This window comes from Microtus oregoni, unplaced genomic scaffold (genome assembly GCF_018167655.1).
Source record: "Microtus oregoni isolate MIOR12 unplaced genomic scaffold, Mior012 000056F_ref0000123, whole genome shotgun sequence".
Classification (NCBI taxonomy): Eukaryota; Metazoa; Chordata; class Mammalia; order Rodentia; family Cricetidae; genus Microtus; species Microtus oregoni.
This window is the reverse complement of record NW_024543832.1, coordinates 5561971-5579050: the sequence shown is the minus strand read 5'-3', so window position 1 is coordinate 5579050 and position 17080 is coordinate 5561971. Positions and strand designations below refer to the sequence as shown.

Below are 17080 nucleotides of genomic sequence, written 5' to 3'. Positions count from 1 at the left end.
ACATAAAATAGATAAAATAATTTGAATTGTAATGTTGAATAACTCACCATCCATTTTTACATACTGTTTTGTATGGAGGTCAGTGAGGAGGCTTCAGTATTCATCTTTCTTTGCCTTCTGCCAAGTCTTGCATTTGCTTCACCTAAGAAGTGGTACACCTCCCCTCTCACTGTTCTTTTCCTCACACTGTTCATTTCCTGGTTCCCTCTGGCCTCATAATACAGAACCTCCTTCCAGAGCCCCGTGGTATTTGATGGAAAGGATTTTGACAAGGTTCTGGGACTCAGTGGCCCCATGTCAGTGTTAGCTATGGGTTTTGATGCTAGATATCACGGGGTCAGTGGTGACAGATCTTTCCTCTCCACTTTCTCCTCTATGACTTTATCTAACACCCTTAGCTCTCACCACCTCCATGCACTCTCTCCTAGGCGCCTATACTTCATCTCCTTTCACCTTTTAGACTTCTGCAAACTGCTGCATATGGCACCTCCAGAGCCCACTTGAGGACTCCTAAGTTTCTTTCATTTATTACACCCAAGTCCCTGTCCTGGACTTTCTGCCCACTTCATTGGGATTCCATCCCTTAATGATCTTCTAGGGATTGGGCACAAAACCTTCCTAGGTATTTCTGGGATGTACTCTTTTTTCCCTGTGATACCATATTCCAAAAGCAAAGCATGGCCAGCATTTGGAGTTTGATGACTAAACCTTGAAAATAAGCCTGACAGGGCACAGGAGTCTCACTCTCAGTAGTCTGCCTCCAGGAACACAGCTGTGTGTGTCTAGCCTGGTCATCTCTTTCTTCTAGGGCATCTTGTTCAGGATTCCTACCTCAGCTCCTCTCTCAGAGCTGTGCACACCCTGTGTCAGCTTCTAACATCCGATGGGATGCCTGGTGCCTCACCCATCCCACCTCTAATGCTGGGTTAGAAAGTTGGAGTCTTTTCTCTTTGATCCCCAGCCATATTTGGCTTTTATCTGTGGAATCAGAGGCCATCCAAGGCCATCCTTTGTCATGCAGATTTATGTAATGGAGTCACTTCCTGGGCACTTGCTCACTCCCTGGGTGGTGCCTCTGCCTGGTCTGAGCCCTTTCTCTTCTTCCTTAGGCTAGTTCACAAACTGACTGCAAGGCTCCTTCATGATCCCTTAAGTTAAGTTCCCTCTACCTTGCAGGATCTAAGTGATCGAACCACAGGTAGCCACAGAGCTGAGAACCCTACTGGATCCACCTGCTGGAGGCTCCTCACTTTAACTGGAGGCCATCACTGCTGTGTCTGCTACAAGGCGCCTACACAGGCCACACTCACCTCCCCTCTGCGCAGGCCCAGCTGGACTTCCCTGCCTTCACTTGCTTGATATTTGGGGAAATCCTGATTTTTCATTTTAATCTGGACCATTTGAAAAATCACCAACTGTTAGCTGCCTGGTAGTCAAGTCCAAAAGCCTTAGGTGTAATGATCTGTCCTGTCCCTTTAAGATTCAAGTCACTCCCACTCCCTCACAGTCTGCTGAGGCAAGCTGATCTTCAGCTTCCAGCCTGAGTCCCTCCCTTTTCCATCTCCCTCTTAAAGGGGCAGCTTCTTTCTGTCTGTCCCTTCTCCCCACTTCTCCCCTTCCTCTCTTCTGTTTCTCTCTCTCTCTCTCTCTCTCTCTCTCTTTCTCTCTCTCCTTTTCTCCCCTTCTCCCTTTCCCCTCCATAACCCACTAAATAAATATCCCACCTCACTCTGCATAGCATGCCTATCCATGTCTCTGTCTCTCGCCCCTCTGTGTGGCTCCCTGCCTGGGACCAGCCGCCTACGGAGACCTGTGGCATGGTCTCATGGCTTGTCCATCCATCTGTCTCTCCATGTGGTCTTGTGTGCTGTCCCCGCCTGGGACTGGCTGCTCTCAGGACCCCCTGCCCGCTGCCTGCTTCAGCCACTCAGGAACCTGCAGCATCTTTATTTAATCCATTACACTAGGCATCTGTGTCTCATCCTTGCCACTTCTCTTCTGAGATTGCTCATCCTTCCCCTTTCTCCATGAAATCTTGCTGAGACTCCTTAGATTTTTGTCTTCCCAGCCCTGTCTAAAAGCTATTGCATTCACATCTTTGTTGGTTACCATTCCATTGGCCTGGTCAACAGCAGTCTTACTGGGTCCTCTTAAATTTTTCTGGAAAACCAGAAAACCTCAGCATTGGCATAATGATGGCAGCAGTCATAGCTAATATCTATTGAGTATACTGGGTCCCCGCAGTGTGCTGTTAACCATGTTTATTCATATTCTTTCAAGTCCTCACATGGAGCTGAGATTATTCTCCCATTTTATTAAATGAGAAAATTGGAACAAAGAAAGCATGATGACAGGCCTCATGTGTGGCATAGATGGCTCTGAGCTCTGACTCCAGCACAGCCCATTATCCTGACCACCACACTGTCCTGTTCTCCTGACCGCCCCACTGTCCTGCTGTCCTGACCACCACACTGTCCTACCTTACATAGATGTTTAGTAGAGATTTACTGAATAAAAGGGAGGGCAGGTAGGTAAGCAAACAGATGAACTGGGAGTCCCTTAGTCTTGCTAGCAAGTACATTCTCTATGTAGTGTTCCATTTAAGGAACTGAAAGTAAATTTACTTCATTACATGTTAAATATTCAACCTTTCATTTTTCTATTTTAGGCTTTGCAACCCTCCCCACCACAAAAAAATCCCATATTGTGGTTCTGGAGAGAAAGGGAGGGTATTTTTTATAAATGCTCAAAACATTCAAAATGTGTGTGCTTATGAATCTTAAAGAAAATAGCCCAGGAAAAACAGCGTTCGAACACATTTGCATTTTGCAGTGGCTCACATTGTCGATGTGCATTCATATTCAGTGAACACATTTAATTCCATCAATGTTCCTTTTATGGCAGATTTGTATTTCTTGGAGAGACCGTCCTGCTGAAGCCATCAGTTGGAATATTTATTACTATGAACCCAGGCTATGCTGGCCGAACTGAATTACCAGAAAATCTCAAAGCTCTGTTCAGGCAAGTGCTTGCCTCGCAGCTCAATCTGGCGCGCTTCTGCCACCTAAGGTCGCTTTGCTCTGATACCAGAGAGTTTAATTTCCTATGGAAAACTTATCTCTTGCAATCCCTTCATGGAGATAATTTTCTCCATGCTAAATGCACCTGTGTGTATTGAGACTGGCACTCAAATCTGTAAGTAAAAGCTATGCAGTAATTTCAAGTATTTAATATTATTTTTTCACTAAGATATTTCATTGTAATCAGAATTTTCAAAAATTATAAAATATCTGGCAAATACAGAAATGTATAAAGAGTAGTTTTTACCAACTGGACAATCTTAATAGATTGTTGTAGTTTTCTGGTCTCTTCTTTATATTTATATAGTTAAGATATATTAAGCATGATTTTATTTGCTTTCATTCTTGTAATGTTTTGACATGCATATTTTATCATACTACTGAAAATTCTTTGGAAATACCATTTTACATAACTTCAAAATCATTCCTCTTATAGCTCATCTTTATTTTCTTGATCATCTTGCCTGGTTTGGCAGGCTTAATTTTGTTTTTGTGATATTGAAATGGCAAGCTATAAACATTTATCCTTATTAAAATTATTCTTGTTTCTAGTTATAATCCCAAAATAGATTCTTTGGGTGTCTGTGTGTGTGCATGTAGACTCAGAGGTTGACAATGGGTATCTTCCTCAAATCCTCCAGCTAACTTTTTAAGGCAAGATCTCTCAGCTAGCAAGCCTGGGGCATCCTCCTGTCTCTACCTCCCAAACACTAGGATTGCAAGTGTGTACTTCCACAGCTCACTTTGCCCCGGGTGACGGAGAGTGAGCTCAGGTCCTCAACTTTGTGTGGCAAACACTTTAGTGACTACAGTGGTTTGAATGGAAATGGCCCCAATAGGCTCATAGGGAATCACACTGTTAGGCGGTATGGTCTTATTGGAGGAATTCATTTCCTGCTGCCTGTGGATAAAGATGTAAAACTCTCAGCTACCTCTCCAGCACCATGTCTGCCTGCATGCCAGCATGCTTCCTGCTATGATGATAACGAATTAAATCTCTGAACTATAAGGTAGTCCCAGTTGAGTGTTGTCTTTGATTAGAGCTGCTGGGGTCATGGTGTCTCTTCACAGCAGTAGAACCCTAGGACAGTGGCTAAACTGTTCCCTGTTGTGGGATAATCTGTGAAGATATGTCGCTTAGACTGATTTAATAAAAAACTGAACAGCCAATATCTAGGCAGGATTTTCAGGGCAGAGAATGCTGGGAACAAGCAGGATGGAGATGCACAGAGTCGCTAGCCAGGTGGAGAGGAAGCAGCATGGGCACTGCGGAGTAAAGGGAATAAGTCACAAGACAAAATGTAGATTGATAAAGATGACTTAATTCAAGCTGTAAGAGCAACTTAGTAACAAGTCTGACCTATCGGCTGAGCTTTCATAATTAATAAGTCTCTGTGTGGTTATTTGGAAGCCAACAGGTGGGACAGAAATATCTGTCAACAGTTCCCCAAACACATTGTGGACCTACTTTCTCCAAATACGCAGCCAACATACACACTAAGGGCTGCCTATGTAGGAGGACCTGCAGGGGCATCTGCATAACCCATTGATCATTGAACTACCTTATAGTTCAGAGATTTAATTCGTTATCATCATAGTAGGAAGCATGCTGGCATGCAGGCAGACATGGTGCTGGAGAGGTAGCTGAGAGTTTTACATCTTTATCCACAGGCAGCAGGAAATGAATTTCTCCAATAAGGCCATACCGCCTAACAGTGTGATTCCCTATGAGCCTTCTTCTCATATCTTCTCCATCACTTCCTTCAGGTGTAACTGGGTACGCTAGCACGCCTCCACTTCAGGTGTAACTGGGTACGCTAGCACGCCTCCACTTCAGGTGTAACTGGGTACGCTAGCACGCCTCCACTTCAGGTGTAACTGGGTACGCTAGCACGCCTCCACTTCAGGTGTAACTGGGTACGCTAGCACGCCTCCACTTCAGGTGTAACTGGGTACGCTAGCACGCCTCCACTTCAGGTGTAACTGGGTACGCTAGCACGCCTCCACTTCAGTGAAGAGCTGGTGGAGCAGCACAAAGGTCAAAACTGAAAAGAAATTCCTAAACTCTCCGGAGTTCCCTTGAACTGCTTAGCAACCAATCCCTCCATTCCACATGACTCTCTCTGACTAAGGGTTACATTTATCTTTCATGAAGTTCACGTCAATCCCAGTTTCTTCAACTGTGGGCCATGACTCTCTAGGGGTTCAGGTAACTGAATGTAAGGTCATGAAAAAATCAGCAACAGTAAAAGTTTCTGGATGTGCAAGGCCCAAACTCAACCCCAGATCCACTATGCACTTCAAACACCACTACAGTCTTGGTTCTGAACATATAACATGCCCACCTCAAGCCCACAGTCACCACACAACAATAACCAATGCTGCCTGTCAAGGCTATTCTAATATATGAATTGTACAACCTGAATGTATGTACACGCAAGGTTTAATTACAGAAAAGGAAGACTTTTTCCTGTCATTATTCCTCTGCATGTTCCAAATCAGTGTGTCTCTGGATTGTATTTGTTTTTCATTCTGGATACTGGGGGTCATTAGCTAGCCAGCCTAGCCTACAAGGCTAGTCCTGGGACAGTAAGAGACGATGGCTTCAGTGGTTATTCTTCGGCCTCTACACACATCAACGTATGTTCTACATGTTCATGTGTACTCACATGAACACAAACATACAATCTTTCAGTGAGTTTCAGCTTGGGGTTAGAATTGAGTTTCCAACAATTTCTAAAATGATGCTGAGCATCCCTTGGCCATTCTTGTGCTCTGCAAGCAATGTCTCAGTATTGACAGGTATACACTCAACTATTGACCACCTCTGCAGGATAAAATAGTCAAAATCTAATCTTTGTGTAAAAAAAAAAAAAGTAAATTTCCCTGTTTGACTGCATCCTGGGCTCCAGTGTTCAAAAGTATTGACATAGCTACTAGAAAAGACAGCACTGAGCAGGCAGTGACCTCCACAGGAGTGACTGCTGGGCGAACAGGCCCAAGTCAGGAACATCTGTGAGAACAGGCCTGAGGCAGCGACCTCCACAGAAGTAGGTTTGAGTCAGTGACCTCTGACCCAGCAGGCATGAGGCAACAACCTCCAGAGGAAAAGAGCAGGCCCAAGGCAGTAACCTAGCAGAAGAAGCCCCAAGCAAGCAACCACCATGGAAGCAGGCCAAAACAATCTCTGGTATTACAGAGAAATCTCCTAGGACTGCTGAGCAACCTTCAGGAACACGGAGCAACCTATGAGGTGACTGGAACTGTGGCTCCAAGGAGCGACCATCTAAGCCTTGGATCGACTGGCACCTAGAAGATTGATCACTAGAGACACAGACAACCCCAACTACACCAGTCAGAGGAAAAGATGGGTGGAAAAGGTAACAATACATTTAATACCACAAAAAACAACATGACACCAATAAAAACTAGGGGCCCCACAACAACAAGACTTGAACAACCAAATATAGATGAAACAGAAGAAAATGCCCTAAAAAATAACTTCGGGGGAAAGTTTGAGGCCCTTAAAGAGGAAATGAAAAATTCCCTCAAAGAAATGGAGGAACAGACAAACAAAAAATTGGAAGACATCAATCAACAAGCCCTTAAAGAAAACCAATAAAAAGAAATCAAACATATGAAAGAAACTATTCAAGACTTGGAAACTGAAAAGGAGATAATAAAACACAATCTGAGGGAATTATAGAAATGGAAATTCTGAGAAAACAATGAGGAACCACAAATGCCGGCATAAACAACAGAGTACAAGAGATGAAAGAAGCCGGGCGGTGGTGGCGCACGCCTTTCATCCCAGCACTTGGGAGGCAGAGGCAGGCGGATCTCTGTGAGTTTGAGACCAGCCTGGTCTACAAGAGCTAGTTCCAGGTCAGGCTCCAAAACCACAGAGAAACCCTGTCTCGAAAAACCAAAAAAAAAAAAAAAAAAAAAGAGAGAGATGAAAGAGAGAATCTCGAGCGCTGAAGATACAACAGAGAAAATAGACTCATCAATCAAAAAACATTAAATCTAACAAAAGCTTAACACAAAATATCCAGGAAATATGGGACACCACGAAAAGACCAAACCCTAAGAATAATATGAATAGATGAAGGAGAAGAAGTCCAACTTAAGAGCACAGAAAATATATTTAACAAAATCGTAAAATAAAACTTTCTCAACCTAAAGAAACATAGGCATATGAAGATACATTAAACTTTCAGAACACCAAATAGACTGAATAAAAAAAAACAGTCCCCTCCACACATAATAATCAAAACACTAAACATACAGAATAATTACTAAGAGCTGAAAGGGAAAAAGGCCAAGTAACATGTAAAGGCAGACCTATCAGAATTACACCTGACTTCTCAATGGAAACAATGAAAGCTAGGAGGTCCTAGTCAAGCATTATGCAGACATTAAGAGACCACGGATGCCAGCCCAGAATACTATACCCAACAAAACTTTCAATCACCATAGATGGACAAAACAAGATATTTTATGACAAAACCAGATTTAACCAATACCTAGCCACAAACTCAGCCCTAACACAAAGTACTAGAAGGAAAACTCCAGCTGAAGGAAGTTGGCTACACCAACAAAAACACAGACAATTGGTGATCTCACAGCAGCAAAGCTGAAAGAAGGGAAAAACACACACACTAACATCATCAACAATGAAAACTTACATAACAGGAGTTAGCAATCATTGGTTATTAATATCTCTTAATATAAATGAACTCAACTCACCTATAAAAAGACACAGGCTAACAGATTGAATACAAAAACAAAATCCAACCTTCTGCTGCTGTGTACAAGAAACAAGCCTCAAAGACAGACATTGTCTCAGAGTAAAGGGTCGGGAAAAAATTTCCAATCAAACGGACCTAACAGATAAGCTGGTGTAGCTATCCTAATATATGACAAAATAGACGTCAAACTAAAATCAATAAAAAGAGACAAAGAAGGACAGTTCATATTTGTCACAGGAAAAATCCATCAAGAGTAAATCTCAATACTGAACATCTATGCCCCAAATACAAGGACACCCTCATATGTAAAAGAAACACGCCTAAAGCTTAAATCATACATTAAACCACACACACTAAGTGGGAGAATTCAACACCTTACTCTCACCACTGTACATGTATGTCAAACAGAAAATTAACAGAGAAATAAGGAAACTAGCAGATGCTATGACTCAAATGGACTTAACAGACATCTAAAGAACATTTCATCCAAACATTAAAAAAATATACTTTGTCAGCACCTCATGGAACCTTCTCAAAAAATGACCACATACTAGGAAGCAAAGCAAATCTAAACAGATATAAAAAAAATGGAATAACCCCATGTATCTTATCAGATCCCCATAGCTTAAAATGATAATTCAACAGCGATACTAATTCTAGAAAGCCCACAAACACATAGAAATTAAATAATGTTCACCTGAATCATCAATGGGTCAAGGAAGAAATAAAGGGAGAAATTAAAGACTTCCTAAATTCAATGAAAATGACCACACAACATACCCAAATTTATGGGACACAATTAAAGCAGTGTTAAGAGGAAAGTTCATATCGCTAAAGGCCTATGTAAAGAAGCTGGAAAAATCTCGTACTAGTGAGTTAAGAGAACATTTGAAACTTTAGAACAGAAAGAAGCAAACTCACACAGGAGGACTTGACAGAAGTAAATAATCAAATTGTAAGCTGAAATCAACAAAATAGAAACAAAAAAATACAAAGAATCAATGAGACAAAAAGTTGGTTCTTTAAGAAAATCAATAAAATAGACAAACCTTTATCCAAACTAATCAAAAGGCAAAGAGAGACTATCCAAATTAACAAAATCAGAAATAAAAAGGGGGACATAACAATAGGCACGAAGGAAATTCAGAGAATCATTAGGTCGTATTTTGAAAGCCTCTACTCCACAAAATTGGAAACTTTAAAGGAAATGGACAATTTTCTGGATAAATATCACTCACCAAAAATAGTTCAAGGCCAGATAAGCATATTAAATAGACCTATAACTGCTAAAGAAATAGAAACAGTGATCAAAAGACTCCCAACCAATAAAAGTCCAGGATGAGATGGTTTCAGTGCAGAATTCTACAAGATTTTCAAAGAACAACTAATACCAATACTCCTCAAATTGTTCACCAATAGAAACAGAAGGAACATTACCAAACTCTTTTTATGAGGCTATAATTTCTGTGATACCCAAACCCATAAAGACATTACTAAGAAAGCATATTACAGACCAATCTTACTCATGAAAATCGATGCAAAAATATTCAATAAAATACTGGCAAATTGAATCCAAAAACACATCAGAAAAATTATTCACCATGATCAAGTCAGCTTTATCCCAGAGATGCAGGGGAGATTGAACATATGAAAATTTGTCAATGTAATCCACCATATAAACAAACTGAAAAAAAAAAACAAAACCACATGATCATCTTATTAGACGCAGAAAAAGCCTTCAACAAAATACAACATCCCTTCATGATAAAGGTCTTAGAGAGAGCAGACATACAAGGAACATACCTAAACATAATAAAGGCAATATACAGCAAGCCAATAGCCAACATCAAACTAAATGGAGATCTCAAAGCCATCCCACTGAAATCAGAAACAAGACAAGGTTGTTTACTCTCTCCATATTTATTCAATATAGTCATTGAGGTTCTAGCTAGAGAAATAAGACAAAAAAAGGAGATCAAGGTGATACAAATCAGAAAATAAGTTTTTCTTTTTATATATTTTTTATATATTTTTTATATATTTGCTGATGATATAATAGTTTACATAAGTGACCCAAAAAATGCTGCAAAGGAACTTCAACAACTCATAAACACCTTCAGTAATGAAGCAGTATATAACTAAAAAAAAATCAGTATTTCTCCTGTACACTGATGATAAATGGTCTGAGAAAGAAATCAGAGAAACAACACCCTTCACAATAGCCACAAATACCATAAAATATCTCTGAGTAATTCTAACCAAACAAGTGGAACACCTGTATGACAAAAACTTTAAATCTTTGAAGAAAGAAATTGAAGAAGACACCAGAAAAAGGAAAGATCTCCCTTATTCTTGGCTAGGTAGAATTAACATAGTAAAAATGGCAATCTTACCAAAAACAATCTACATATTCAATGCAATGTCCATCAAAATCCCAGCAAAGTTTTCACAGACTTCAAGAGGAAACTTCATGTGGAAAAGTAAAAATCATAGGATAGCCCAAACAATCCTATACAATAAAGGAACTTCTGGAGGCATCACAATCCCTGACTTCAAACTCTAATGCAGAGCTATAATACTTAAAAGAGCCTGGTATTGGCATAAAAACAGACAGAAGGACCAAAGGAACTGAATCAAAGACCCAGATATTAATCCACACACCTAAAAACACCTGATTTTTGACAAAGAAGCAAAAAACATCAAATGGAAAAAAGAAAACACACTTAACAAATGGTGCTGGCATAACTGAATCAAAATGTAGAAGAATGAAAATAAATCTATATTTATCACCATGCACAAAACTCAAGTCCAAATGGATCAAAGACCTCAACATAAAGCCAGCCACACTGAACCTCATAGAAGAGAAAGTGGGAAGTACACTTGAATGCATTGGCACAGGAGACCACTTCCTAAATATAACCCTAGTAGCACAGACACTGAGAGAAACAATTGATAAATGGGACCTCCTGAAACTCAGAAGCTTCTGTAAAGCAAAAGACATGGTCAACAAGACAAAATGGCAGCCTACAGAATGGAAAAAGATCTTCACCAACTTCACATCAGACAGTGGGTTAATTTCTAAAATATAAAAGAACTCCTGATTGGCCATCAAAAGAACAAATAATCCAATAAAAAATGGGTTACAGAGCTAAACAAGGAACTCTCAAAAGAGGAATCTAAAATGACTGAAAGACACTTAAGAAGATATTCAACATCCTTAGCCATCAGAGAAATGCAAATCAAAAGAACTCTGAGATTCCGTCTTACACCTATCAGAATAGCCAAGATCAAAACACTGAGGACAACTTATGCTGGAGAGGTTGTGGGGTAAAGAGAACACCCTCGCATCTCTGGTGTGAGTTCAAGCTGGTACAGCCACTTTGGATATCAGTATGACAATTTCTCAGAAAATTAGGAAACAACTTTCTTCAAGACCCAGCAATACCACATTTGGGTATATGTCCAAAGGATGCTCAATCATACCTCAAGGGCATGTGCTCAACTATGCTCATAGTAGCATTGATTGTCATAGCCAGAACCTGGTAACAACCTAAATGCCCTTCAACTGAAGAATGGATAAGAAAATGTGGTACATTTACTTAATGGAGTACTACACAGCAGAAAAAAATAATGACATCTTGAGATTTGCAGGCCAATGAATGGATCTAGAAAACATCATATTGAATGAGGTAACCCAGACCCAGAAAGACAAATATCATATGTACTCACTCATAAGTGGCTTTTAGAATAAAGCAAAGAAAACCAGTCTACAATTCACAATCCCAGAGAACCTAGACAATAATGAAGACCCTAAGAGAGGCATACATGGACCTAATCTGCATGGAAATAGAAAAAGACAAGATCTCCTGAATAAATTGGGAATATGGGGACCATGGGAGAGGGTAGAAAGGGAGGAGAGAGGGAGGGAGGGGAGAGGCAGGGAGGGGAGCAGAAAAAAATGTATAGCTCAATAAAATCAACAAAAAAATTTAAAAGGAAAATAAATAAATTTATATATTTTATAATTATAAATTATATAATTTATAAAGTGTATAAATTAGCTTTCGTCTTTAATAAGTCATAAAATTCTATGAATACGAAGGAATTGTTTTAGAATTGGTTTCCTTATGATTTATCATGAGTGAGTGTTTGATTGGTTTACCTCAAGAGCAGGAGGTTCTCTAAGGTACCAGGGGAGTCTTGCTGTAATGAACCCACACACAGTTTTCTTACTGCTGTCTGGCGTCACTACCATCACTACCTGAACTATTGGTTCTGAGACTGGTCCAAGATTCTGGGCTGATGAGAAGCTTGTGATTTTAATCACTGAGTGTTCTCCTGTGGACGTGATAGAAGCTGCTCATTGAGTCTCCAGGCGCTAGGCATTTTCTGTAACTCTAGTCTGGAGCCTTTGTAAATGAAGCTGCACTGACTTTGTGTGCAAATCTTTGCATGAACACATTTTCATTTCTTTCAAGTGTATATCTATTGGTCATGTGGCAAATGTATGCTTTACATAGACAATATGTGCAATGTTTCTAACACCATTGGGCTCCTTTTATACTTTCACCATTTTTGAGTGAGAATTCCGTTGTTTTGTGCTCTTGTCATTGCTAGCAATGCTGACACTATGACATTTGTTGGCAAGTTTTAGCTGATATAATTGATCCATTAGTGTATAACTATGAATTTGCTTTGTATTTTCATAAAATCTCATGGTATTGAGTATGTTTTCATGTGTTTATTACTCATTCCCTGTGTGTGTGTGCACATATTGCACATGCAGCTCCTTTATTAGATAACATACAGTATAAAGTTTTTTTCTTACTTTGTGTTCCTCAAAGATAAAAGTTTTAAATATCATGAACTGTAATTAATTTATCAACTCTTGGGGATATTTCATTTTGTTGTTTTAATATTCTAATCAAGGAAGCTTACTTAGACAAAGCTCGGATATTTTTCAAGCATGTTTTCTCTTCAAAAGATTTTGTTATTTTAGTGCTTTTTAAATGTTTTCTATTATTCTGTTAATTCACTGAACTATATTAATTGACTTGATGATGATAAGCAGCCCTTTAACCCTAATGTTCCTGGGACAGATCTCATTTACTCAAGAGGCATTGTTTTTATATGTTTTGCTGAATTTTATATGCTGTAAATTTTTTTTAGAGATTTTTAAAGTTCTGTACTACAGAGGACATTGGTCTCTAGTGTTTGCTTTGTAATCTCTGATTTTGGCATCAGAGTAATGCTGACGACATGACATTAGTTGCTGAGCCGTCTGTTCTCTAAGACTTTGTGTAGTGTTGCTATTGTTTATTGCTAAAGTATTTGACAGAATTAACCAGTGAAGTCATCTGGACCAAGATTTTTCTTCATGGGATCTTTCCAGTAGTGAGCTTCTTTAATAGATATGGAGTGATGGAGACTTTCTTTGTCTCTGGGTTAGTTTTGATGATCTGTATCTTTTCTGGAGGTATTTCCAGTAGTGAGCTTCTTTAATAGATAAGGAGTGATGGAGACTTTCTTTGTCTCTGGGTTGGTTTTGATGATCTGTATCTTTTCTGGAGGTATTTCCAGTAGTGAGCTTCTTTAGTAGATATGGAATGATGGAGACTTATTTGTCTCTGGGTTGGTTTTGATAATCTGTATCTTTTCTGGAGGTATTTCCAGTAGTGAGCTTCTTCAATGGATATGGAGTGATGAAGACTTTCTTTGTCTCTGGGTTGGTTTTGATGATCTGTATCTTTTCTGTAGTTCTTCCTGTGGTCTGGTCTAACAATTGTTTTAGCATGCGTTCGTTCATCATATTATCTGCAAGGATGTCCCCAATTTCACACATGGTAGCAATAATTGGTGCTGTACAACTTCCTCTTCGTCCATAAGGTTAATCTAATGGCTTAGCAGTTGACTTTTAGGGGTTCTTTAGGATTGACAGTGTGTCTTTAACTACTTAGCATGCTTCCAAAAGAATTAAATGCCCTTTACATTAGATTATAAGAATGTTCATAGTTTTAGTGTGATTTCCTTTCATTCTTTTAAGCTTGTCCATCCATTTTATATTTATTCATAATTCATTTACATTTTACTCTAATTTTATCATATTACTTTAAAAATATAATTCATACAAAGAAAACATTGGTAGATAATGCAAAATGAGTATTTAATTCTGTTCCCTAATGTTCATCAAATAGTCTAACACCTCATGTTGAATTTTTCCCCTCTTCATAATAACAGCTTTCTCTAGCACAGCAATTCCTTGCTTCCTTTTCTTCAGCAAATGCCCACCTAGCGGTGAATGTGCCAGCTCAGAACACACTTGCTGGAGAGCTGTGCACTGCGCCAATATTTTCACATTTCTGACACCAGTTATTTCATGCGCTTCTTTCACTCGGGTCTTAGAGTTTCATTTTTTTAACATTTTCATAAATTGTTTGGTAAAGTAACTGCAGCATCATTTGTGTTTCGATGTTAATTTTTAAATGTTTTCCATTATTCTGTTGGTTTATTGAACTATATGAATTGGCTTTCTGATGATGAGCAGCCCTTAATCATCAGGAACATTGAGGCTTACATGACATGAAAGCAGGTCTGTTTGAGAGAGTAGTGGGGGAGTTAGTGAGTAAGGTATGATGAGATGTGTACATGAAAATATTTACACATCTGCCCTTGGATTGTACACTATCTAAAAATTAGTAATGTTATTGTGTATACTAATGCAATGATAGACAATATTCCAACATGTTTATTTTCTCTGCTTTTCGTTCCTCTTAAATATGAAAAATAATCTAGGGTCAGGTTAGATAGGGGCTTCTATCTAGATCCCCTAGGCCCACAAACACTGTAAGAAGTATCCGGGGGGGGCGGGGAGAATTCAACTGTGTGTGAAGTAGAATGTACCTGAACTCACAGAGACACATAAATATTCAGGGACACACAGTCTTAATCTAAACCATGGGGCTTACTTGTCCACTTGCCGGGGTTCCATCTGTACCTGGCTTTAGTGAAAAGGTTTCAGATATGGCTGTTTCTGGTTCCTGTCTTTGAGGGGGTACTTTTTAAAGCCTGCTGCATGTGAAGTGGAACTTGAAACTACGTTTTTCTAAATTTTCATCTTAAAGGTCCCTCCTGGTGGGCCTAGGAGCATCGTGCAAGAGATTAAGTGTACTCCCGTGAAGTGTTTTGGTTTTTACTTAACTTTTTTATTTTATGTGTATGAATGTTTTGCCTGTATGTTGTGTAATTTTACACCACGTGTGCCTGGTGCCCACAAAAGCCCTCATTGGATCCTGTAAAAGTAGAGTTACAGATGCCTGTGAGCCACCACATGGTTGCTGAGAACTAAAGCTGCAGCCTCTTCAAGAACAGGAAGAGACATCTCTCCAGCCACACCTTGTACACCCTTTAGAGAGTGATGTTAAGTGTTCATGGGCTCTGTGAGCAGGCCATCAAGAAGAGACATCTCTCCAGCCACATCTTGTAGACCCTAAGTATTCGTGGGCTCTGTGGGTAGACCATCAAGAAGGGACATCTTTCCAGCCACACCTTGTAGACCCTAAGTGTCTGTGAGCTCTGTGGGCAGGCCATCAAGCACTTTGAAAATTCAAGTGTATCACTTTTTATTGTTGTTAAACCACAATGAAGGTGATGAACACTCAAAGATCCCAATTTTGTCATTATTTTTGTTATTTGTGCCTCAGAGGTTGTCTGTGACTGTGTGGAGGTGCCCCACACCTAGAGATGGCTGTTGAACCAGACATAGAACAAGGTTTACTATTCACTAGAATGTTTTCTGACATGCTGTTTGACTTTCACCAGAATGCTGCTCGCCACAGCTACAGGCTGACTTCTCGTGATCAGCATCACTCCCTCTCCTGGCTGGTGAGAGCTTGGACACTAATGTTAAGAGCCTAGGGAGAATTGTGCACATAGCCCTAAATTAAATCTCCAGCACCACCAAGCATGCAAGACAAATCCCAACCAATCAGGGAGGGAAGTTAACTTGTTGCATTTTCTTTAAACTTGCCCCACGCCCAAGCTTCTGCCATCTCCCTAGTGTCCGTGGACATTTTAGTTGAGCTGCAGGGTTTTGTTAGTTGTGTTTGACAGAGACCATTATAATCTGTTTAGGAGTGGTGAAGGCGTTGGTACAGGCTAATCGCTTGACTTAAGTGATATGTATGTATGGCCTTGCCACACTGTAAACTAAAACTCATATGTAAACTCTAGACCCTGTGCCATGGTGGCCCCTGACACTGAGCTCATCTGTGAAATCATGTTAGTGGCAGAAGGGTTTGTGGACGCACGAGCACTGGCCCGGAAGTTCATTTCCTTGTACACACTCTGTGAGGAGCTCCTGTCCAAGCAGGTGAGAACTCTTTGGTTACTATTATTTGGTTTTATATTACATTGAAATAGGTTTTCAAAAATATGGATGCTAAATAATTTAACATTAAAATGACACTTAGACAATTGGAAAGATTTCATGTTTCAAAATACCTGTTTTCCAAATATTATTATTTTTCCCTAAAACTAAATTTAAGACACCTTTGTGTGTAACGTTTTACTTGTACTTCATATTAATTTTTATCATTAGGTTATCTCTACGCATCATGGCTGCTGCATTGATAAAGTGGGGCTTTGTTTATTTATCCTAATCTTGGAAACAGGTTAAGCTCACATCCTTTCTCCTCTTGTTGCTTGCTTTGTGCAAGTTTTTGAAGTCCATGCAGCACAATCAAGCAAGTTTGTGAAGTCCATGCACCACAAGCAAGCGTGTGCTGCCTGCAGTCCCTTCTGTTTAGCTCTGTTTAGCTTTGGACTTGGGTCTTGCACTGACTCCCTGGGAAGTTAGGCTGCAGCTGGTGCACAACAGGTAACAGGGCTGTTAACACACAGGTGCTTGTGCTGCCCCACGTCAGGGTGAGCTGTGGAGTCCAAGAGATGAGATTATACTGTCATTTCAGGGTAGGCGTTTAGGAAGGGAACTGTAATATTTAACAGCGTGGGAAAGTGCTGTATCACACTGCTGTATGCAAAAGCAGCACGCTACGTTGGGTATGACCTCAGCTGCTGTGTTTTCTACACATAAAATGACTGGGAAAATACAATTTCTAACACATTTTACTGCAGGCTAAGATTATTAGCATTTTCATTTTCTTTTATAGTCTGAAGTGTCTTTAAATTTTATAATGAGGAACTACACTTCCCATGGAAAATGAAATTGTTATTGTATTCAGTGCCATAGTA

General features: G+C 39.8%; 1 protein-coding gene across 1 annotated transcript in view; it reads left to right on the top strand.

Moving 5' to 3' along the window:
* Nucleotides 1-17080, top strand: part of Dnah11 (dynein axonemal heavy chain 11) — a 326474-nt gene that overhangs the window by 117190 nt on the left and 192204 nt on the right. Inside the window, exons 35-36 of the mRNA XM_041639057.1 lie at nucleotides 2905-3021; nucleotides 16061-16199. Of these exons, the coding sequence (XP_041494991.1) occupies nucleotides 2905-3021; nucleotides 16061-16199 (256 nt within the window). The remainder of the gene's footprint in view (nucleotides 1-2904; nucleotides 3022-16060; nucleotides 16200-17080) is intronic.